General features: G+C 49.8%; 1 protein-coding gene across 3 annotated transcripts in view; it reads right to left on the bottom strand.

Annotated features, from left to right (window-relative positions):
• The window catches only part of Tacc2 (transforming acidic coiled-coil containing protein 2), a 75,413-nt gene that overhangs the window by 33,332 nt on the left and 17,651 nt on the right, over positions 1-24,430 (bottom strand). For all 3 annotated transcript variants that reach the window (XM_051145425.1, XM_051145426.1, XM_051145427.1), the window contains exons 2-3: positions 14,595-14,731; positions 2,006-3,308 (exon numbers count right to left, since the gene is read on the bottom strand). In XM_051145425.1, coding sequence (XP_051001382.1) covers positions 2,006-3,308; positions 14,595-14,731 — 1,440 coding nt within the window. The remainder of the gene's footprint in view (positions 1-2,005; positions 3,309-14,594; positions 14,732-24,430) is intronic.

The raw sequence follows: 24,430 nt of genomic DNA, 5'->3' as shown, positions 1-24,430 counted from the left end.
GGCAGCCAGCCTTAGCGGTCTCTGGCCAGGCTTCCTGCAGTGACTGATAAGGAAGTGTCCTGCTACCGCAAACAAGCAATCACCCACCAGCCCAACTTAAAACAAAACAAGGGAATGAGAAGCTAAAAAGCAATGTATGGATTTTTAGACGAAGATGTGAAGGAAAAAAAAAAAAAAAGCAAGGGAAGGGTTCCATTCTCAACAAGCAAGCAGCTGTTGGCTGATCCTGTTCTCACAGCCAAGCAGCCGGGGGGGGGGGGGGGGGGGGGGGGGGGGGGGGGGGGGGGGGGGGGGGGGGGGGGGGGGGTGGGGGGGGGGGGGGGGGGGGGGGGGGGGGGGGGGGGGGGGGGGGGGCGGGGGGTGGAGGGGGGTATCAAGGGGGGGGGTGGCTACACCCGTCATTCCCAAACTCTACACAGAAACGCAGCAGCCACCACAGAGAAGGAAGGGAAAGGGGGTCTCAAGCAGGAACAAGGCAGAAGGCCCGCTACTGGGTGCAAGAGGCAGATTACATTAAATTTACTTACAACAGAGAACACACAGACATCACATCTTCAACCATCCTAAGACAAGAAGACAAAGAAGAGAGACAGACAGAGGAACTGACAAAAAGATACATCTGCAGACACTGGGCACTAGTGGGTTAGGAGGTGGCAGCCATCCAAAGAGGATTCTGCTCCAGGATGCAACAGTGTACGTAGCCTTCTGGGAAGGGGTTGCTGGGATACAGCTTCCTCTCCAGCTTCTGGCCACCAGGAGGGCCGGCACCTAAGAGCCTCTGCACAGTAGAGTCTTCCAAATCAGTAGAACCATACGTACAAAGGATGAGACCAGGATGCAGGGTCAGCTTCCCCAACCTTCCAAGGAGAGAGCGAGACTGGGGGTGTACAGAAGAAGGGAGTGGCTACCCGGTGACTCACTTTCCGAGAACGAGAAGTGATGGCTTTGAAGTGCAGGCATTTCTGTGTATTATTATTATTATTCTACTTTAAAATATAAAGTTCTATGTGGATTAAGGTGAGTGGGGAGGTAGGGAGGATCTGGGAGAGAGGAAGCTATGATCAGAATATATTGTATGAAAAAAATCTATTCTCAATAAAAATTATATATGTATTTATATTTCTAATATGGTCTTATAGAATCTCTAAGAAGGGTCTGATTGAGGAACAGAGCTCTAAAAATTACATGGAGACAGACTGACACTCAACTGTTTTAAGTTGGTGGTAGAGCAAGCCAAGGCCAAGGTCTGCTTGCCAAAGAACACCTCCCAGGGAACCTGAGTGACTCTCAAATATTTGATGCAGATGTGTCTCCCTGTCTTATCCAAGTCAAGCCGACCCAGAGCTCAGTCCACTGCCCTGGGCCCCTGATTAAATTACAGTTAGCACTTGCCAAGAGAGGCAGGATGTCTGAAGCAACCCTGCACATGGTCCTCAGGTTATAGGAATGGACTTAGGGCTGACAAAGTTAGGCTACTCAGGGTGAGTGCCAGGGCTCCAACACAAAGTGTCTAGGGGCAACGTCTTGGGCAACTGTTTGTGGACAAAAGTCATTCTTCCTAGGGACTGTGGCATCTGTTTCCCCATCCAGGTTGCACCAATCTTGTCTGCAACTATAGAGACTTCCATATGCTAAGCAGGCAAGAAAGAGGTCAGCCACCAACAGGAAGGTGGCCAGGCCTGCTCCTTTTCTATGGAACTTTCCACACTCCCCTGCAGTTGAAAGGTCACCACTGGCTAGGCATAAAGCTTTAAGCCACTGACTTTTTAAGACAAAACATGAAGGACTTTGTGGATTCCAGGATGGGAAGATGATACCACCCAGGCTGCATAGAGAAAGGAATGTATATTCTGCCTGCTTGGAGAAACAGCCACAAGGATGGTGTCAGTACTGCAACAGGGGGCAGGATGCAGGGCAGCTGGGGATTTTCCAGGCACAGGACTAAAGGGTCACAGCCACGTACACCCACTCTGAATCCTCGCCACCTCCCTCCTTGAAAACTTACGTCTTCAGGGGGGTCTTCTTCTTCTTGGCGGGTTTATTCAACCCATCCCCGTCCACTTCGATGGTGCTGGCTGGGATCTCAAAAGAGGCTGGGGATTTAGAAGGTGAGCTGGGGGTCTTAGAGGATGTCTTAAAGGGGTCAAGGGACTCTTCACAGGCCTCGGGATCAAAGCTGTACGATTGTTGGGGCAGCTTGGGAGACTCTTGCATTTTTGAGGTGGAGGAAAAGGGGTTAAAATTGGGGTCATCCCACTTGTCTATATCAAAGGTGTAGGTACCTTTAGCAATAGGGATGTCATTGGGTTCAGTAGGGGACCTTGGAGGTGAGGCAGGGGTGTTGTCGAGTTTCTCGGGCGTCTTTTTCATCTTTGGCCTCCTTAGGGGCATTTTGGCAACTGGCTTCTTGCCTATCTTTTTGGTGGGAGGGGCGCTGTCCTGCTGACTGTCCCAATTACCCTTGTCCTCAGAGTAGTCAAACTCCAGCCTCACGGAGAGCCCTTTGGCAGGCAGGTCCTCTTGCCCCCCACTCTCCGATAAGGTCACCTCCACTGCCTCGGGGGCTGTGGTAAGAGGCACTGATTTCCTCCCCACAGGGGGTGAGTTCTGCACTGGGCCACCTCCAGAAACCAGAGGGCTAATGTCTTCTGCACTCTCCAAAGTCAGAGGACAGGTGGCTGTGGGCACAGCAGCGGATTCCAGGGGCGTCTCCTCTGACAAGGTGCAACCAGCGCCCTCAGGTGTGGCCAACTCCGTCTTTGTCTCTGGCACCACTAAGTGCTCCTCACTGGGAACTGGGCTCTCTTCACCTGGCTCCTGCTGTGTCTCCTTCACTGGGGGGGTTTCTGTGGGTTTCTTGGTGGCCTGTTTCTTTTTTAAGGAAGGTGGCCTCGTTTTTTTAGTTCGCTTAAGAGTGCTGGAAGCACTGCTGGATCCTGTGCTGCACGCATCTGTGCCAAGGGCTCCGGCTTCAGGGCTGCCTGGGCAAGATGCCCCGTCAAAGTCACCGGCCTGCAGGCTGAGCGAGCGGGATAGCGTGGACTTGGAGGGCGGCACGGACTCGGTGGATTTTCTCCGTGCGTTCACCTTACCCTCCTGACCCTTATAGTCAGCAGAGCACGGCTCCAAGCTCTGAACGTTATCCACCAACTCAATGCTGTCGAAGTCTAAGTTGTAAGTCCCACTGCTGGCTATCGGCTTGTCTTCATCGAACACTGCCGAGGAGGAGTGTGAAGGACGGAATGGGCTTCCTTCCACGGAGTCGCTGCGAGGGCCATCAGGGACCACAACCGGCTCAGCACTGCATCCTGAGGGGGAACAGAGACAAGGGCGTCACCTAAAGACCTGGGGAACACTTCTGCCGCGCCAGATCCCCACTCTACAGAGCAGAGGCTGATGAAGTCCAAAGAGGGCGCCCCACAGATCCTGGTTTCATTACATCACTGGCTCCAGACCCTGGATAGGTTTGCCCTCGGTTACCTCATCAGCATAATGGGAGGCAGATAGCTGATTAAGGAAAAGCCCCACGGTTCATTCGAAAGCACTTTTACCAAGTGCCTCACCCTGACCAGGGAGTCATGCTGGGAATCTGAGCAACAAACAGAAATAGGTAAAGGGGCTTGTCCTCCCAGCCTGGCAGCCATTAATTAGCACGGCCACCAAAGCATCCTTGAGTACTTACTTGCAAGAGACTCTCAAGATCAGGCCTGATGACAGTCCCTCATGCTGAAGGGATTGGGGAGGGTCACCAGACCTCGAAGGGGTCTGAAGGAAGGGGTTGGGGAGGGTCACCAGATCTCACACCTGAGAGTCCCATCACGCCTTTCCTACGCCTACCCAACTACGCGTGGGCTCACGGTAGAGTGTGGGATGTGAGCTGAAGGGACGACTCTATCTTTGTAGCTATGGAGAAAGTGTCATCCAGTGCTGAGGTGACTCTCTGTGGCCTGGCTGTTTTGGGGGTTACCTGCTCTCGGTAAGTAAGGCCAGGCTGGACTCTGGTGGAATGGTACTTTTACTCTGTCATTAGTTTGTTCGTATCTCACCAGGAAGTTCACAAAACAGAGAGAAATCATCCAAGAAAGAACGGGGCATATGTGCCAAGGCCCTGGGGTAGGAGTACCCCTGGGGTATTATAAAAACAATAATGAGGCTGATGTGGCTGAAGCCAAGCAAAAAAAAGAAAAAAGCAAACCTTTGGTGTAGAAATTAAACGTGGTATCTGCTTAGATACGGGGAAGAATGTGCAAGGCTTTAGGGTAAGGAGCTCAAATAGCTGAGCAGGACTGAGCTTGCCGGTCACCATTTGCCCCTCCAGACACGACCTAGACCCTCCTCTCCTACCACCATGCCTCTTGTCCGGTCTCAGTCCTCTTCTCCCAGCTCTTTAGCTCCTCCCACGCTGCCAGCCAATGAGACTGCTCCCTATCTTCCAACACGCTCAGGGACTCCAAATGTCAGCCTAAGGATGCCCAGTGACCTCACTGCCCCACTGCTTCCAAGAACCCTACCAGCCCTTTCATGGATTTCTGGGTTCCTAGATGTTGGGCTAGCAAATGGAAACCTCCGGACTGTGATCTGCAGAAGGCAGAACATGAACCAGAAAAGGCTGCACAGAACTGATGGGCTGGCAGGTGTTATGATGCATTAACCCCTTCTCACCAGGCGGTCTGAAGTCCAGGAAGTCCAGGAAGCCACTATACTTGCATTCCAGATAAATGAAAGGCTTCTAAGGTTAGGTGTCACATGAGATTCAAATGACCAGGGTATCCTGCATTTTTACTTCCCAATTGGCTGTCCTGTCCTTTGAGTGGGAAAGGCAGACTCTAACAGGCGACTCTGTTTTCTGTAGAAACAGCCCATTCCCCGCATTCTGAGTTGCCCGTGCTCTCTGCTGTTGAGGATAGGGTGGGGGTGGGGATGGGGATGGGCCTGGGGGGGGGGGGGTCCCCGGGCTGATAAAGTGAAAGAGAACAGCACAAGATGACAAGCCTCAGGTTCAGAAAGGGGCTTGCTTAGCTCTGTTTCCAGCCGGCTAAAGTTTTTTTTTTTTGAAGCTTAATAAACATCCCTTGTACTGCAAGCACACTGGGGAAGCCTACCTGTAAGTCTAGGAGCCAGTGCTGGGTCCAGGCCTTTCCCTCTCCCCCCTAACTCTTACTCCACTAAGCATACACGTCCTAAGCATTTGCAGCCTCTGGTCCTAGCTCTTTGCCCCAAATTATTTCCTATTACCACCCAACAGAATTGCTTCCGTCTCATCTCAGAACAGGTGTCTGGCCTTTTTTCCTTCTGAGATCACTTCCCTTCTTTTCTGAGTCCCCTGGGCCTTCAAGAATAGCTTCTTTTCCGGTCAGCAGCAACCTGGTCTTCTGGCCTTGTGGTTGCTCCTAGGTACTTGACTCAATTCAGAAGGCACAAGACCAGATACTGAGGGGCTCCCAGGTACTGTCACATGGGCTTTGGCAGCGGGGCAGGGGGGTGCATGGGGGTGCAGGGGGTGCCGGGGGTGCAGGGGGTGCAGGGGGCGGGGGTTCAGCCATTTCCTCACTTCTGTCAACAGACCCTCCATTGCCAACCTTCTTTTCCGAGCTGTTCCCCGCCTTGGCTGCCTTCAAATGTCAGCAGTTTTCCTGGCATCACGCAACAGTCAGCAGATATTCAGCTTAACATCTGCTTTGTTCTCCTGTCTACTTAGCCTGGCTTTCCCTACTTAAAGCATGGGCAAAAAAACCCAGTCTTACTGCAGTTTCCTATTGTCAGCCCAAAGGATGCTTGGGGACATCTTGTTCGGTGTATCAGCCAAAGATGTTTTGTCTCATTCTCAGCATTGTCCCACTAGATGCCAGTAACACCTTCGATCCAAGTTGTGACAAAATTTCTCCAGACGCTGCCTCCTGTCCCCTAGACTAACACTGTCCATGTTTGGGAGCTGCTATTCTACAGGGTGGTTCTCAGAGCAGATGGCTCCCTATGGTCCATCATAAGGTTGTGATGGCCTCTCCATGTCATTGCCATGGGCAAGCCATGATTTACAAAGCAAGCATGTCTTACTAGGCTCCCACTAGATTTCTGCATAGCCCCATTGATCTGCATAAAGACTTCATTCATCCCAAACCTGGGGTGCCCCCGATGTCGGTCACTATGGAGTATACCTTGGATACAGAGGCAGGGAAAGATGGGACCACAAACCATTCCACCCACATCAGCATGACCTCTGCACTGCAGCCCTTGCTCTAGATTCTAGCTCAATCCTGGGGCAAGTCAGCATCTGTGCGCCTATGAAGAGTCACCAGAGGTTTCCCAGCTATGCTAATCAGCTCTGCTGCCCTCGCCAAAAGCCAAGACTGGGCGGCTTCAACAGCGGAAATGTGTTTCCTGCTGCTCTGTGTTCCAAGGCTGGAAGTTCACAATGGAGGTGTCAGCCAGTCTGGCCTCTCCTGGGACCTTCTTCCAGGTGGTCAGGTCTGGCGTGTCCTCACATGACATTTCCTCTGAGCAAATGTATCCTTGAGGTCTCCTCGTGTCACGGGGCCCCACCCTAAGACCCCACAGAACCTTAGTTGCCACCTGAAAGGCCCTGTATCTCCAACACATCACATATCAGGAGTGAGGACTCCAGCGTGCAGATGTAACAGGTATGCAATTCAGTCTGTAACATCAGAGCTGGGCACCATAGCCTAAGCTAAGCAGATGTATTCAGAAACAAGAGGGGATTAGAGGAGAGAGACAGTGCCCTGACAAGTGACGTCACCCACCTGTCTGTCTCCCTACCTTCAACAGAGGCCACATTTCTTAGCCTTGCCGGAGTGTTTCCCAAGTGACACTTGAGATGGCCTCCAGTACCGTGGGTTCTCTCCCGGCAGAGATGCAAAGGCTAGATGAAGCCTTGACATCCCTGCATGCTCAGATTCTCAGCTGATCAATAAATCAAGCCCCCAGGAGGCACAGCTGACCATCTAAGTACGCGGAGACGGGACGGTCTCCTTTTTAGGCAGGCTAATGGAGATCAATAGCGCATTACTTGGTCCTCTTGTGGCATTGTACCAATAGTTGCAGGTGACCCACTGCAAGCTTATGATGAATTCAAGGCTTCTCAAACTTGTCTAGCCTAAGACACATCTGGGACTCTCATCAAAACCTAGATTTCCCATTTATCCACCCACTGATCAGTCCACCGCTTCTAAATAGATCGGCAGAGGCAAGGCTTTGAATGTCCATTTTAACAGGTCTTCTTCTTCTTCTTCTTCTTCTTCTTCTTTCTTCTTCTTCTTCTTCTTCTTCTTGTTCTTCTTCTTCTTCTTCTTCTTCTCTTCTTCGTCTCTTCTTCTTCTTCTTTCTCTTCTTCTTCTTCTTTTTCTCTTCTTTTCTCTCTCTCTTCTTCTTCTTCTTCTTCTTCTTCTTCTTGTTCTTCTTCTTCTTCTTCTTCATCATCATCATCATCATCATCATCATAAAAAATAGCAGTGTCAGCCGGGCGTGGCGATGCACGCCTTTAATCCCAGCACTCAGGAGGCAGAGGCAGGTGGATCACTGTGAATTCAAGTCCAGCCTGGTCTACAAAGCAAGTCTAGGACAGCTAAGGCTACACAGAGAAACCCTGTCTTGAAACAAAAAGGGGGGCGGAATATTTTGCCTGCATGTATGGGTTCCCTGGGACTGAAGCTACAGACAGTTGTACGCTCCCATGTGGGTGCTGAGAATAGAACTCAGGTCCTCTGCAAGAGCAGCCGGTGCCCTTAACCTCTGAGCCATCTCTCTAGCCCCCACTTTTTAATCTTAACACCCCTGTTTCATCCTGTAAGGCAATCCTTTAGCATCCGGCCGTGCAATGGCCTCAGGGTTGCAGGTGAACTCAGCCCGGACAGAATAAGTATTAAGGTTGATCAACTCCCTGTGGAGATCTCCCTTGGAGGGTGAGGCTGCTCACACAGGGGAGGTCTATAGTGTCCACTGCCCTCCTTCAATGAGGCCCAAAACACAAGGCTGAAGAAACCAAACCCGAAATGGGCCAAGCAAGAGTGGCAGAGGCCCCTGGCTAGGCACCTTCTTTCTGGAAAACCTGGCTGAGTCTTAAGAACCCCGACCTGAGGGAAAGGGCTCCGGGCACTGCTCCCAGGGGTCCATCTTGCTCTAGCAGGTCACATCCCAGAACTCCCTCGAGTCCCAGAGGTTTACCAGAGATCAAGGCTTTGGTACTAATGACAATGAAGTGTGAGAAATTCTATGAAAAACAGACTTTTCTCATTAGTGTCCACTCTGTGTGAAGCTAAGCAACATGGCACGCGGGAAGGTGACAGCGTTGTACAAATGGCATTACCTACAGGAATCCGGGAGCGCTTCTGTGGTGAAGGTCCTACTAGAAGGTGGTCACTGAGCTGGGACATGGGCAGCTCAGGCTGGGTCCCAGCTCTACTGCAGGCACACAACGAACATCCTGTTTGGTCTCTTCACCCAGGGGCTGCCTGCCCAGTATGCCATGGTCTACACTGGTAGGCTCTAGGCGGAGCCACTAGCTCATCCTCCCTTCTAGATTCTGTTATCATTTCAAAGATGTTAGTACCTTCCATCCTTCTCCTTCAAATGTTACTATGAGCAGGAAACGAAACTGCAAAGAAGTACTTCCTTCAAAAGCCAGAGAGATAACAGGGTGGTTAAGAGTACATATTGCTCCTGCAGAGGACCCAAGATTGGTTCCTAGCACCTACAAGGTGCCTCACAATCATCCATAACTCCAGTTCTAGGGGGATCTGACCCCCTCTTCTAACCTCCTTGGACACTAGGCAAGCACACGGTGCACGAGTACACACGTGTGCATGTGCGAGGACACACACACACACACACACACACACACGCAAAATAATTATAAAAAAAACCAACAAGAACATCTAAAGAAATGTATATATTTTTAAAAGTGCCCCATTGATAAGCTGAAGATAGCAGCAAGGTGACAGGCCACCAGGATGACTCAGCTCAGAGAAGGCAGTGCCAGGGTTCAGGATTGGAGAAGTGATTGAAAGACTGTAACGTATTGGCTCAGTGTCCTTCAGCAAAGCTCCTGAGCCTTGCTTACTGTAATACATCCCAGGACACCTCTCAAGACACCACTACCGTCCCACTGTTAGGATGATGGCTTGGTGTCTGTCCACCTGACACACACCCTAGACATATCTGGGAAGAGGCAATCTTAGCTGAGAAAATGTCTCCATAAGACTGGCGCGCTATGGGGGGCATTTTCTCAATTGATGATTGACATTGGAGAGCCCAGGTCACTGTGGCCAGTACCACCCCTGGGCTGCTGGTCCTGGGGCCCTGTATGAAAATGGCCTAGCGAGCCACAAGGAGCAACCCAGTGACCAGGATTCCTCCACAGCCTCTGCTTCAGCTCCTGCAGTCCCAGGTTCCTGCTCTGACTTCCATTCATGATCATAGCAACAGAAACCCTAACTAAGACAGTGAGCAAACGTTGTAACAGGACAACACTGCCCGCCCTTCCTGTGGCACCGTGGGCTGAGTGCCTACCTGGGAGACCAGGGCACCCCTCGTGGAGATGCCAGAGTTGATAGGATGACTGTGGGTAAGGAGCTGCTTCATGACTCTCCACTAGGGTCGCAAAGAGAAGTAAATAGGTGTCTAGAGCACCAGGGCGTGGCCAGATCCTTGGTACTCCCACCCAAGTTTCCAAGGGCAGTGTGAACATGGCCCTCACGTGAGTCCTTCTCCTTAAATACGGGCAGTGTGTGTGTGTGTGTGTGTGTGTGTGTGTGTGTGTGTGTGTGTGTGTGTGCGCTGACACATCAGAGTCCCCCAACAGCTTCACCTGTTCCAGAAACCTGGAGTGATCACAGCAGGAAGAGCAGGAAAGCCAGCTGGCCCAGTGCCTGTAGAAGCCAGGCCCAGCTCTGAAAAGCCCTGGTCCTCAACTTGTGTCCTCAGCCTAAACACCTTTGACCTTTGAAATTCTCATGCAGGAATCTCACCCTCAAGGCATAATGTCTGGGAGGTAATTAAGTTACAGCAGAATGTTCAGGAATGGGATGGAGAGCTAGGGGGAGACTGTCTGTCCCGTGTGCCACGTGAGGACACAGCATGGTGCTGCTTGTAAACCCGACCTCCAGACGCTAAATCTCAACATCAGCGTCCAGAACCAGAGCTGTCCCCAGCTACTCTGTCTGTAGGTAGGCTGTCTGAGGTTGAGCATTCTGGGAAGGTTAGTCCATGAATCTGCTGCCGCTGTAAGCGAGAGTTCTCTTGAGGATGGAATGGAAAGCCACGTGAGTGTCCATCATAGAGCACAGGCAGTGCCAGGAAATAACAGCCACAGCCCCTCAGAGCCTGCCCGTGACACTTGCCCCCAGTTCTGCACTCCAAGAGGGACACCTCAGTACCAGGGAGCTTCGAGTCATGCTTGGGTTTTTTTTTTTTTTCCAGAGGAAGGGAAAGCAAATGCTAGTATGTATAGAAACAAACCTTCTGTGGTGGACCCAGTGATGACAGGAGCATTGCTGGCAGCTTAGAGAGATGTATAGTCCAAAACCAGAGACCCACCGGCCACCTCTCCCAAGCAGGACGAAATGTACAGGCACACAGGGCACTGGGCAGCTCCAATCACCTCACAGTGCCCTTCTCCAGGCTATGAAGGCCCCAGCAAGAATGAGTAGACAAGCTTTGTCACCATGAGAAGGATGTCCCAGAAAGGACAGGCAAGGAACTCACCTCAGTTCTCCCACTGTGTGTACCTGGCTGGCCATCTACTTCCTGCCACCTGACCATCCTGCAGGGCTCAGCTCAGGCTACATCTCTCAGGGACCTGCTGACAGAGCTGCTTGGCCCCGAGGCTGAGTGCCAGCGGGCACGGCAACGACTCAACACCTCTGCGGCAAGAAGCACAGCAGCAGCCTAGGAGTTCAAACGCGGTAGGCCCTACACAGACAAGCTGCACAGGAGAGCCGGAAACTACAGCTCCTATCCCAGAGTCCCTCATATGCTGCAGGACAGGGAAGGTCTGTGACCTCAAAGGAAGAGGAAGCTGTTCAAATAAGGGATGATTCGCTCTCATCCAAGAGGGACATGAAGCAGACAAAGGCCTTACTACAAGCCTAACACAGGGAAGGTACATAAGCCAAGGCTATTATTTAATCAGGTGAAAGTTAATTACATCCCGCAGTGATAATGTGGTCAAGTGTTCCACAGAGGCTAGAGGACAGTGATTTCCAAGCTTACAGGCTGCTGCCTTCGTTTATACACAGGGAAACTGAGCTCCTTGGATGGGGACTGATACAAGGCGGGCACTCAGCATCCTGTCCTGATGTGCCATGGAACACAAACACGCTCAGAGGACCCAGCATTCAGCAAGTGACTGTTTTGTAAAAATAGGTTTCCAGGAGGAAAAGTCATGTTCGTACTCACAGTCAAAGGGCCTGTCTATTATTTCCTGTGGTCCCCGGGGCTCCTTTAGTGACATTCCAGGCACTCTGTAGAGGAAAACTATAAACAATAGATTTTCCTCTCTTGCCCTTTCTTTCCCATGGTTTTCAGAACAAACCCTTCTCTTCCCAGGATGACCCACGCAAGGAGCACAGTGCCTTCTCATGTCTTTACAGGGCCTCTGTGGGTCTGCAGAATGGATGGAAGATGGGGGTGGGGGGAATGTTCCTAATCTTCCAACATCTTCCAATCTTCCAGTCAGATGGTCTTTTACACAGCCCAAGCCAAGGAGGTGGATGCATTACGCAGACACAGTCGCCAGCTCTGGTCTCCTGACTGTAATCTTCACACTGACAGGCTCACTGTGATTTTCAAAGAAGCTGTGTAAAGTCCCTGATCAAAGACTCCCAAGGGGCGTAATCAAGGGTTCTGAGGGCCTGTGACTCAGTGGCAATTAACATCTCCACCCCTCAAAACACAGGTTATCATCTCCTAAGCCTCTGTAATGTTCATTCTTTTGTGAACTGTCACTTAAGTAAGAGGCAGGGTTGTGTGTGTTCACTTTTAAGAATGGAGGTGACCCTCTGCTTTGCTGAAAAAGAAGTCAGGGTGTGGCTGGCGCTGCCATCACTGTCCTGAGGCAACTGCTACTCCTTTACAGTCTGCACCCCACCATGAGGAAGACCGAGAGGCTGGAGTCTGGCTTTTTGTTTACATCTGGCCGCCAGTGTGCCGGGCTTCCATCTTACTCTACTGCTTCATTTTTTAAGACTGGGCATCACGGCCAGAACTGCGGATTTTCCCAGCCCAGTGGCTGCACTGGAATATGCTGGGTCTAGTGTGTCTGACCCAGGCGCCAATTCAGAATATCTTACGGACTTCGGAGCTTTCTGAAGTCATTCTCCACAGCAGAGAAACCCCACGTCTGTCCTGATGGGGACCATCTGAACCACTTGATGCTTCGTGGCGCTCTCTGTCTGCTCGCCTCAAGCACGGCACAGAAGAAAACGGGTCTGACTTTGGCTGCTCTGAAGACAGCTTTGTGTTCATGGGAGAATGAACAGAGTAACTGGGTGAAAGCCTGAAGGAGGAGAGTCAAGGCTTGGATAAGTTTCAAAGGATGAAAACAGCAAGTGTCTCCACTTATCCCAATAATGACTTACAGCATTCTTTCCGTCATGGGAAAAACTGTATATGAGAGACCAAGCGGGCCTTAGCTGCTACCTGAGTCACTTTTGGATCTTAGCAAGCCAGGAAAGAAGCAATGGCAAAGTACAAAATTAATGAGGCCACACAACCTAAAACACAAAGATAATCATAAAAAGTAAATCCACAGCACCAGTCAGGCACTCTACAGAACAGATGCGCTGTCACCTGTCTGTATTTTCTATCAGCTGCGACAGCCATTCTAGGATGTGAGACTATCTTGAGGAAGCTGTATATGATGAAACGGAGGCGGGGGGGGGGGGGGGGCAGGGGGCACTATAACATCCTTCCGGATCATGGTGTCCAGTGTCCTCCCAAGTAACCGCCTGTTGCCTCCACTGGCCAGATATGGATCACTGAGCACCTGATTCCAAGCCGAGAGAGCGGAGGTTCTGTCCCATTTTTACGTGGCATAACTATGCAACTGTCTAAAGCTTAACATGGGGCGGGACAGATGGCTTAGTGGTGGTAACGATTCCCTGGAGCAGTTAGAGCACCAGGCACAGGACCCTGGAAGATGCACCAAGGATCACAAAAGCAACCTTCTCTGTGCCTGCCTTAATGACATGTTTGAGCTATGAACCTGCAAAGTGTTGTGGTTCAGCTACTTTCCATTAAAAACAAGGGATGAGTTTGTAAAAGTGACACGGAAAGTACCTTTTTTTTCCTGTTCATTATGACACAAAACAAAGAAGGAAGGGGCATGAGAGTCTCAGAACTGCAAACTGCTCTCTGGAGGAGTGCAGAAAAGGAGGAACACAGTAGAGGCAGTACAGGTCAGCCCTCGGCGAAGGACCACAACATCAGGACCAAAATGTCCACAACATCAGGACCAAAATGTTACTTTAAGTTACAAGGCACTTACTTCCTGGCCAGGGCAAGGTAAGCCCAGCCCTAGCCCTGCCTTCCTCCAAGCTCAGCTCCATCGCTGCTGAGGATGCCTCCAGCCAAGCTATGGATGCTCAGCCCACCCGCGGGCCCCAAGTCTACTCTTGGTCCCTCTTTAGACAAAGCCAGCCATTGGGACAGGACAGGCTAGGACAGAAGAGGTGGACCATGGGAGCGACAGCCCACAGCATCTAGCACCTAGTCCAGAGCAGCAGTCCTCAACCTGTGTGTTATGACCCGTTTGGGGTGGGGTGGGGGTCAAAGAACATTTTCACAGGGGTCACATGTCAGATATGTACATTACGATTCCTAACAGCAGCAAAATGACAGTTACAAAGTAGCAATGAAAATAATTCTATGGTTGGAAGGTCACCACAACATGAGGAACTGTAGCAAAGGACTGCAGCATCAGGAAGGTCGAGAGCCTGGTCTAGAGGGTACTGGCTCTGTATACTTGCCACTGGGGAGGGCTGAGGCCTCCTTAAGAAGGCCAGAGTGCGGTTAGTGCTATCCAGCTCTGAGGATGAAACCATAGGGTTCCTGTGGGGCCATCTCTAGCAGGCTGTGTCTCTTTGTGGGCTTTATGTTAAACCTCCCATTAGAGGTGGTTCCGTCTCCTCTGGTGTAACAGCGAAGCAGACAGAACACTATCCATGTGGGCGGTGGCCTGGGATCTGTTCTGACCCTCCCCCGCTTACCAATCACCACATCTAAACTGCTCTTGAAGGTGCTCTTCTCTCCTACTAGCCGGAAGTGCCAAGGGGTCACCAGGCACCGACTGTGCTGACATCATTCCCCCAGCCCCTTAGGACACAAGTGCAGAGTGAAACAAGCTGACCCTACCCCAAGCCTGCAAATAAAGTGACCAGAGAACTCAAAGCTACAGAAGCGTTTCTAGGACACACATAGCACACACAACCCACCTCACCTGTCTACTCACAGACTTCATAGAAACCAGTGAAGCACAAAGCACAGCCAAGAGAAAGCCCTGCCCACCCCCGGTGACTATGGGCTGTGGACTGCCCAAGAGCCAACTCTGCCCCCTGGAGCCAGTGGCCATGAGACTTTGTTACCTGTTTCTTCTGGGACAGGTGGAGCGATGACCTCAGGCTCTGGGGTGACTTCAGGGGGTGGTGGGGGAGGGGCTGGTGGAGCTTTGACAGGGGTCGTTGACTCCGGTGTCTCAAAGGCTTCCTCAGAGTCGGAACTCCTGGCGGAGAGAGGTAAGGCATATAGGTGAGACAGTGCTGAGCAGACTCTGCTGAGAAGGCATGGGTGGGTGGCCTTCTGACTCTGCAACAAGCAGATTTGGGGCGGGGGGGGGGGGGCGTACACGCAATTCAACCGTTGGAAGCTAGCGGTGAAGGTCACCTCAAAGCATAACCCCAGGAACTGGGGTGAATCTGGACACCGGCATTGAGATCAAATGACATACTCTTTGAACGCAGCCCTACTCGGAAAGACACGTGTCTACCTTAGTGACAAACTGACGCGCAGTGAGCTCTTTGGATAAAAGCTGGTGCACACTATCAGGCATGGACTCAGTCTAACAGATAAGAGAGACAGTTTTTTTTCGTTCACCATCCTCACCTCAGCAACTCAATCTGCGTTCACTCTCTCCCCACCCCAGCCTGCTGGTCTCTCCACCCCCTGCCATCCCTGTGCATCTAGATGTTTACTGGTCTCTTCTGGTGGGCTGAAATTACCATGCAGGTGACTGGCCTTGTTTTTTCCACAATCCCCAGGAGCCTAAAATGGAAGGCAGTGAATGACCATCTGCAGCGTGAATGAGGGAGAGCCAGAAAGCCTGCCAGTGGAGGGTGTGGCCAGCCCCACTCCTCAGTGGGGCAGCGATGGCCCTCGGTGGTCCCTAGGAAGTCTACCTGCAAGGAAGCCCCTTCTCACAGAGACCTGGGCCAAAAGCCTACTGCGACAAGTTTCTCTTAGTGACAAGAAGTCAGTGGACAGGCCCTGCCTGGGCACCAGAAACTCTGCCAACGGCCCCCAAGCTCCTTGATCTCAGCCAGAGGCATGGGGATGCCAGTTGTAAGTTCTCCTGCTGCCTACCAAACAGAGGGCAGCAGTTCACTGGCTCAAGGTGACCATGGAACCAAGGCGAACCTTACCTGTGAGGGCACTCACTATGGAGAGCAGCATCATGCTGGCTCCCACCTCCGAACAATTAATTTCAATGCACCCAAATGCCAACTGAGCACTGGCAAGGAAGGAAAAGGCTAGCTACCAAGAGAGTGGACACACAGGACTACAGATCAGGACAACTGAAGATTTACAATCAGGAGGAAACAGAACATGCCATGTCAGGATTCGGTGTACCGGATCACACGGGTGTCACTAAACATTAGGCTCCTCCAACACTGTGAGATGCTCCACAGGGTCACGGGACCAGTGACCCTGGAAGACGTCACCTCTTCTAAAGACTATCAGCTGGCCAGCCGAGTACCAGCAAGCAACACTGCCATCCACTAGAACTGAGGAAAGAAGCCATTTGATGAGTTCCCTTTAGAACGTCTACATCAAGGGCTAGAGACACAGTACACTCGGCCGAGTTATTGTCTAACACGCAGGGAACCACAGGTTCAACATTACATAAACCAGGCATAGTGGTCTGAGCTTACAGTCCCAGCACTTAAGAGGTCAAGGCAGGATGATCAGAAGTTCAAGGTCATCGTCAACTGTGTACTGTGTTTGGAGCCAACCTGAACTACTTGAGACCCTGCCTCAAAAGTTACTTAGATCAATAAAAACAACTTCCTTGTGTGAGAGACTCATTTTATCAGTGCCAAAGATTGTCCACATTCCCCCTAGGACCTTGTCACCTACAATGCTAGGGCCCTGAAGGGCCTCAAAGAAATCAACAAAACATCAGAGCTGCTTTTGAGGGGACCCAACAAGCTAAGACCAACTTTGTATTAGATTTCACTCGTAAATACTTAATCCTCAGAAACTCAATAGGGAAAACGCTGCTGCTGCTGCTGCTATCCTCACATATTAATGTTAAAAGCCTTAGCTTTTGTCTATGGGAAAGATTTACGTTTCGTACTTGGAAGTAACTTGGTAAGTGAAGTTTAAGAGTTGAAAACACACCAGGCATGGTGGCGCACACCTTTAATCCCAGCACTCGGGAGGCAGAGGCAGGCAGATGGCTGTGAGTTCAAGGCCAGCCTAGTCTACAAAGGGAGCCTAGGACAGTCAAGGATACACAGTCAAACCCTCTCTCAAAAAAATAAAAAATAAAAAAGAGTTGAAAACACAGGGAGGTCACACAGATGAAAACAGGAAAGAGGAATGAATGTTTGGATCATCTTGCTAGGTCTGGGATGTAGCGCTAGGAACCATCTTCCTTGCCATATCAAAAGCATCAGGGACAACCATGACAAGACACAAGAATCAACTTGCCTCTTTCTGAAGTATCCCTAGGTACCCAGCAACCTGAGGTCCCCACTGTTGCTTACCACTGCTTACATCCAATGGGCCAATTCTACTGGGAATCTAGAATCTACCAGAAGCCAAAAGCCATCTCCATAGAAAAAACAGCCCTAACACTGAACTCTACCATTTTTGCTAGTATCTCTCAACATCTAAGCTTCTTTCATGCCACCACCCAGAAAGGAAGTTTCCACAGCCCTCCCCACCCCCCGCAAGAAATGCTGTGAGCATCTCCTTGTGCTCAGAGGCCCCAGGATGCCTACTAAAGCCAAGATGCAGAGAGAGGGGGATGAAAAGCTTGTCCTGTTGCTTCTGCAACCCTGGGCACTACGGGCAACTCAAGGCTTTGGAACACAAAGGGCCCGGTCTTTCTCAATAGCACAAGTAACAAGGAGCGCCCGTCGCTCTTGCATCCTAGCTGTGCATTCTAATGAGGTTTCTACTGCAACAGCTGCCAGCCTGCACACCTGCTCAGAGGACCACCCAGGGCCCAGAAGGGAGGCAGTCTGGGGTGGGCAGGGCTTGAGGACACCATGCTCATTGGGCCTCATGGTCTTTACGAGGAACTGTGTGCATCACAACGCTGCAGGCCACTGTGGGCCACTAGAATGACACTGCTGGAGCTGCTAGCCTTGTTTGCACATTTCCACTCTGTCTCCCAGGAGCAGAGAGCAAGTTAATCAGAGGAGGCTGATAGCAGCTTTGAAAATTCGCTCTTTCCTCCCTGTTCAGTTTCCCAGGGGCTTAAAAACATATCTAAGAGTGAGAATTTCTGCAGTCTGCCTGCCAAGAGTCTGTGCCCAAGAATAAAGCAGCTGGGTGGGGTGCCCGCTCAAGTCCCACTGCTGGAGTCCCATGGCGGGGTGGGTGTTTTCTACTAGCAGAGCACAAATAATTACACAGCTGAGACTCCACACACTTCAGAATAGAAAAAGGGAGAAAATTAATATGTCATAAATATGTATCAGAAAGAGAAATGATGCTGCATTTTGCTAAAACCCCATCGAATTTCAGGACATATGTTTACCAGGATATGCACACGTTGTATTTACCATGTGGGTAAACACAAAAGTATAATATATGTGTGTGCATGTATGTATGTATACATATACAAAAATACAAGAAATTGAACACATTAAGTATAACAGACACATATATACACACACATGTGCATGCTAGCATGCATGTGGACACACATGCAAACATATGCTTCTATATGGAAAGTACAACAGCCAGCATTTGTGGAACACTCGGTTATGTGTCAGACACCAGCCTAGGTCCATGTACATTTATCTTTCATCTTCAGAACTATGGGCTGAGGATGTAGCTCAGTTGGTAGAGTGCTTGCCTAGCATGCACAGAGCCCTGGGTTCAATCCCCAGCACTGCATAAATTAGGCAGGGAGTGTACAAAAACCAAACCAAAACGGCTACAACAATCCACAACTAGCCTGCCTGGTGGAGAACAGGCCTGTTTCACAGATGACACATGTAAAGATACTACGGTATAAAGGGGGGGGGGGTGGCTTTTCTAATCACTTGTTCCAGCTCCCAAATAATGAGACAGAGACCTATAGCTTTATTATTAAGCTTCAAGCACCAGAACTGGGCAGATACTCTCCATGCTAGTCTGGCTACTTCCCAGCCACGCGTCCCAAATTACTTGCCATACTGGTCCAGCCTGGGATGCTTCTGCTCCATCAGGCCAGGCCTGACCTGGCAGCATCCTTTCTCTCCCTCTTCGTCCTTGTCCTCCCTCCCTAGCTCATAGTCCCTACCTGAGACTCCTTGACTGGGAACAGAAGTCTCGCCTCCTGTCCCCTCTCACCCAGCTACAGGCTGAACAGCTTCTTTACCCACCAATCAGAGATTTGGGGCAGCATTCTTTACACAACACTGACACCGGGGATTTTTCATTACAAAGCCCATGTCTATAGCCAGGTCTCAGGGCACAGAATTCAGCATCTGGATGCTCAGCACACCAGACCAACTCCCAGCAGACACAGCTGGACCAGAGTAAGCTATTTTGCAAGGCTATGAGCTAGGCAACAAGAAGATCAAAGCTCAAATCCCAAATTGTCACCTTGTGAACTTTATGTTCTTATTATAGAAAGTCTGTCATGGAGAACAATTAAGCGGTTTAGGTGAACTTGTAAATGTGACATTGGGGTTTGGGGAATGCCAGCCACAGTACTATCCTTGCTGAGCTCTCTCATTTGTACAGTATCAGGAAAAGTCCAAAGGAATGATTACTAACAGCCCTGTCTTTCTAACGGTCTGTCCTGTGATCATGGGGTTCTCTACCAGGCAAGCAAGGCAGGGCAACCATCTAACTGCACAAGACAATTCATCCACCAGAGCAAGGCAATATTTGGAGAATACTCAGTATCACAGTGGGGCATGTGGATGAGAAGAAAGACGGAAATGACACACTGCCCTAGCCATGGAACCCCATGGAACCCCATGGAATCCCGGGCCTGCAGGGCTCCCCGGCTGTCTTAGTACAGCTTTAAAACATTTCTTAGAGTTGGGGATGTGGCTCAGTTGTAAAGCCTTTACTTACCTGGCATGCTCAAGGCTTGGGGTTCAAGTCCCAGACACACACACACACACACACACACACACACACACACACACACACACACACACACACACACCTCTACAATGCTCTAAACTCTAAGCACGCACAATCTACAAATAACTGTCCCGACACAGTATGAAGTAAGTAACTCCAGTGACATGCTTCAGGAACTGTCCCCAGACAAGAGTCAGGTAAAGGGAAAACCATAAACTCTAAGGGCTTGTTTCCCTACATTTGTGGCTTAGTTTTACTTGTTAAATTTAACAAAATAATCTATGATCCGGAGCCACACCAATACGACGTGAAACACATACATATTAAATACATATTAAAACACACATGTCAGTGTGTTTGCATATAACTGAAATATGGTGTTTTTATTAAACAAAGGGTTTTCCAATGTACCAATAACTGGCTACATTTTGCTCAGATTTACTGGTAAGAATCCAAGGGGCTTTGTTAGACAGGGGCCTGGGGTCCCAAGAAAACTGCCATACAATGCAAAGTGTTTCAGCGGCACAGAGTATTTTATTTATGCAGAGGGCTGCACAGCTGCTTTAAATCCACCAGGCAAGCATACCTGAGCACACCCTGCGTCCTGCTGGGCTTCTACTCCTAGTGCAAATGGGTCCTACGCTTCACTCTGGGTAGGCACACATCTGGCCTCACATCCTGCTCCTGGCTAACTCTAAGCCTAGCAGACAAGCCATAACTTCTGAGCGCATTAGCAACATGGAGCGCACACTTCTATCTTATAAAACTGTTGACCGAAGAGGGATTTTTAGCAGGTGATGTTGGGTATTGGTCTGGTTGTTGCCCAAATGAACAGACTCACATATCCCGAAATGGTGTTTATAACTTTGCCTAAAAACTTACTCCTGTTAAGACCAATAAAAAGCGAACATACTTGGACAGGGCAAATGGGATAGGCGGGGCTAAGGTTCCTGGGCTTTGAGGACAGAGAGGCTCTTGGGAGAGACAGCAAAGAGAAGGAAGGAGGCCGCCGCCATGGGTGAGGTGGAGAAAGAAGCACACAGCCGGCATGGATGGAGGATTCGGCCCAGATGAAGAACATTAGCAAGTATTTGGGATTATGGATGGGAGGCAGCTTGACAGAAATTATTAGAAACAGATGGCATGGAATAGGGGCAGGGAGATATGGAAGGTAGTTTAAGGGATTAATATCTGCCCTGCCGCAGGTGAAGCAAGGCTATTTTAAAAATATAACAAGTGTCTGTGTTTTTATTGATTGATAGCGGGTTAGAAAAGACCATCATAATAATTACAGGGCTAATAATAAACATTAATTAGACCCTACCTTTAAATTAACAGCAACAAGGTGATGCCTTTATTAATTTCTTTTGTTGTTGCTTAAGGCCAGGCTGGCCTCAACTCAAGAGATCTGCCTGCCTCTACCTCTGAGAGGTGGGATTAAAAGCGTGCACCACCATGCCCAGCCCTACTAATTGTCTCATTTAGCCCTTTGATAGAAAAGATGGCACATCTAATTGACATTTCCTACAGGGACCATACAATGCTCTGATCTGAATCTGGATGAAAAATTAGAGAACACAGTACTTCATCTTCAGCAGGGAGCCTAAGTTGCTTAACCCAGCCACTAGCCATTCTCACAGCAGCAACGAAATGCCTGGGCTTGCCTTCTTTAAGCACTGCCCTCAGCCAAGAGACTCAAACACCTGGCCCTGGATACCTAAGGTTCCCCTACCGGACTATTAAGAGTTGGTTCATAGGGCTGGAGAGATGGCTCAGTGGTTAAGAGTGCTGACTGCTTTTCTAGAGTTCAATTCACAGCAACCACATGGTGGCTCGCAACCATCTATTATGTGATCTGATACTCTCTTCTGCAAATAAAGCGCTCATAAACAATAAATAAATAATTTTTTTAAACTTTACCAAAAAAAAAAAAGGAGTTGGTTCATAAGCACTGCTAACTAGGAAGGGGATTCATCTGTACCTATCTAGTCTAGACTCCTTAGAATACTAGTTTTTCAGTTCCCAATGTGCCAGTGACCAGGACCTTGGGAACACATGTCCACAATAAAAGAACATGGGGCGAGGGTGCAGGATTTGCACAGTTGCCCCACCTTCTGCTAGAAATGGGAGATTCGCCATGACATAAGCCTTAGCTTTTCACTGCCGTATTCCCCATGAGCGTGGAGCCCAGGAGCTCCCCACAGTCTGCCTTTTATCCCTCCTAGTCCCTCAAGACCAAGTGAAAGTTAAGACCATGGCTTTAGCCAAAAGCCCTACTTCAGGCAAGATTAGCCTCGTGTGTCTAGTCCAAAAGACCATCTGCTGTCCCCAGAGAGAGAGGGAACCCTTCCAGAAACAAAACTGAGCTCTCAGCAGACCAGTCTCATTTGTTTGCATCTCATGTGAGTAAGGCTTTGATGAATTTGTGTGTATTTTTAAAAAATGCCGCATACTGGATTTCTGTTCACTGAAATACTCCACTGAATGACAAATTCAGACAGCCTTGTCAACAAAAGCCATCCTGGCCAACACCCACCCACACACATGAGAGCACATGCACACATGCACGCGTACACACACACACACACACATACACACACACACAAAGGGGTCCTCTTTCCTTCTGCCCAAGACAACAACTCAGCTAGATGGGTAACTTTCGAGGGAATGACTGACAGGAAATTTCACTTTAATCCACCCATGCTGGGTTTGGACAAGTCATTTGCTCTGCCAATCATTCTGCAAGCAAAGTAAAGATGGATTCCAGCATAACCAAATACCTAGATTCATCATAGACAGTGAGGTGATTAAGGGACAGACGGTCGGGAGCCGTGGTCCATGAACACAGAGCTGGCACTGACAAGCAAGACTGCCAGAATGTTCTGGGCAGACACCTATGAGTAAAATCATACAGATGGTGGCATATTTTGCTCAAGATCCCCAACACCCGGAACCTGCTGGGCTTATGAAGTGAGTCCTATTTTCAGATGCAAGCTGCTATACGTAGAGGTCGGGAGGGTTCAATAGTAAGAGAAGCAAGTGACCAAGGGAGATAGCACAGATGGTGTGGGTGTGGGGCGTCCCTCAGCTCCAGCCAGTGATGAACGTAGCTGAGAGAGACAGAATCTGATTCTGGATGGCCAAGGCAAAAAAAAAAAAAAAAAAAAAAGAATTTATAACAAAGCCATGGAACTGAGGACTCTGATATGGAGAGAGAATTGTGAGCTCCAGCCATTTATTGGATGTCTCAGCCCTCAGTTCGTGGCTTAAATTGCCGGAAGGTGGCTCCGACTGGTCCACCTTGGGTCCTATGCCCACGTCTTAGCTAATAGAGAGCAGTGGGCCTTAGTAAACAATCCCAAGCGATGAGGCAGATAGAATCCCACAAAAACCACTCAGAAAGGAGCATGAATACCTGATATTTCAAACACAGACTGCCAATATACACACACAGCCACTCCCAAGCACACCACCGAGCAACTGTGTGGCCTTAATTCAATAAACCACGTGACCAACTCAAGCTCTGGGTTGTTTGTTCAGCAAATGAAGAATGTAATAACTATAAGGGGGCTGGAGAGATGGCTCAGCGGTTAAGAGCACCACTGTACATCCAGAGGTTCTAAGTTTAATTCCCAGCAACCACATGGTGGCTCGCAACCATCTGTAATGGAATCTGCTGCCCTCTTCTGGCCTGCAAGCATACAGGCAGACAGAGCGCTGTATAATAGTAACAATAAAACATAATAATAAATAAGTAAGTCTTTAAAAAAAATAAGGAAACTTCTCCCCACAATTACTACTTAGAGGATTGATATGAGTGGGAGAGCTAGCAGAGAGTTTGAGGAGGTGGCCCTAAAAGCCCTGCCCCTGCTTGTGTAGTTTGACATACTGTCGTAAAACTCTAGCCATAACTTTCATGATAAAGTCTCATGCTAAAGTATAGTGGAACATTTCAGCACTGAAGGGGAAACACCGCAACCCACAGCCAAGGGATCAATCCTGGGGCTCTGAACGCACCCACAAAGGCCTTGGAAAACAGGTAGGCAACATCTCCAGCTGCATTTGGTAGCTGTGTCTCCTGAGGTCAGACTGCTCCTCTGCACTGAAATATTCTGGCAGCTGCAGACAAGTTCCCGCTACACCGGAAGCGAAGGCACTAGAGCAACACCCCCCCACGCCCCCCCCCCCCGCCATACGCACCAGAACGCAGATCTGCTTCTGCAAGCATCTCCGTGCGATCACTTACACTGGGACTTTGACACACATGCCTTACCCTGTGTGCTTTAGGGGAGGGACAGCCAACTGTGATTCAGGAGGTGTTTAAGGTACCCCATGAGCATGCCACTCAACTCAAACATTCGTTAAAAACTTGCTAACATCTACAGTGAAGAAGCCACCACGCTGCTGCCCTCCTTTGCCGCAGTCCATCCTTTGCTAAATAAATGTGTGCTTGACCGGGCTGTCTCTCAACTGGATTAGTTCCTTCGAGAAGACAGTAACCAAGAGGCCCCTGCAATGTCTCTCTAACTCTGAATCTGTAGGGGAATTTACTGTGCAAGCCAGCTGGGCACATATTCTATTTAATTTGGCTAAAGCTACTCAGCTGGTCATGAAAGGGAATCCGGAGGCCACAGAAAGTGTGGTCAGTGCTTTGCCAGGACAACTGCAGAGAATGCCCTGTGTAAAACGTGTGTGAAGCCGAATCGTATCACTGAGAAGTAGACAGACCCAACTCAGCCTCCAAGGGCAGGCGGTGTTTCCAGAATGGAGGAAGCTCCGTGTGGTAATGGGCACGTGTGGGCATGTACGTGTGTGCTTGCTCAAACACCCTTCTCAGAAGCTCGGTTTTTCAACTGGCTCCTTTGTTATCATTTCTAGGAGCCTCTCA

Source organism: Acomys russatus, chromosome 5 (genome assembly GCF_903995435.1).
Source record: "Acomys russatus chromosome 5, mAcoRus1.1, whole genome shotgun sequence".
Lineage (NCBI taxonomy): Eukaryota > Metazoa > Chordata > Mammalia > Rodentia > Muridae > Acomys > Acomys russatus.
Note: the sequence above shows the minus strand (reverse complement) of the source record. Positions and strands in the feature narration are given on the sequence as shown.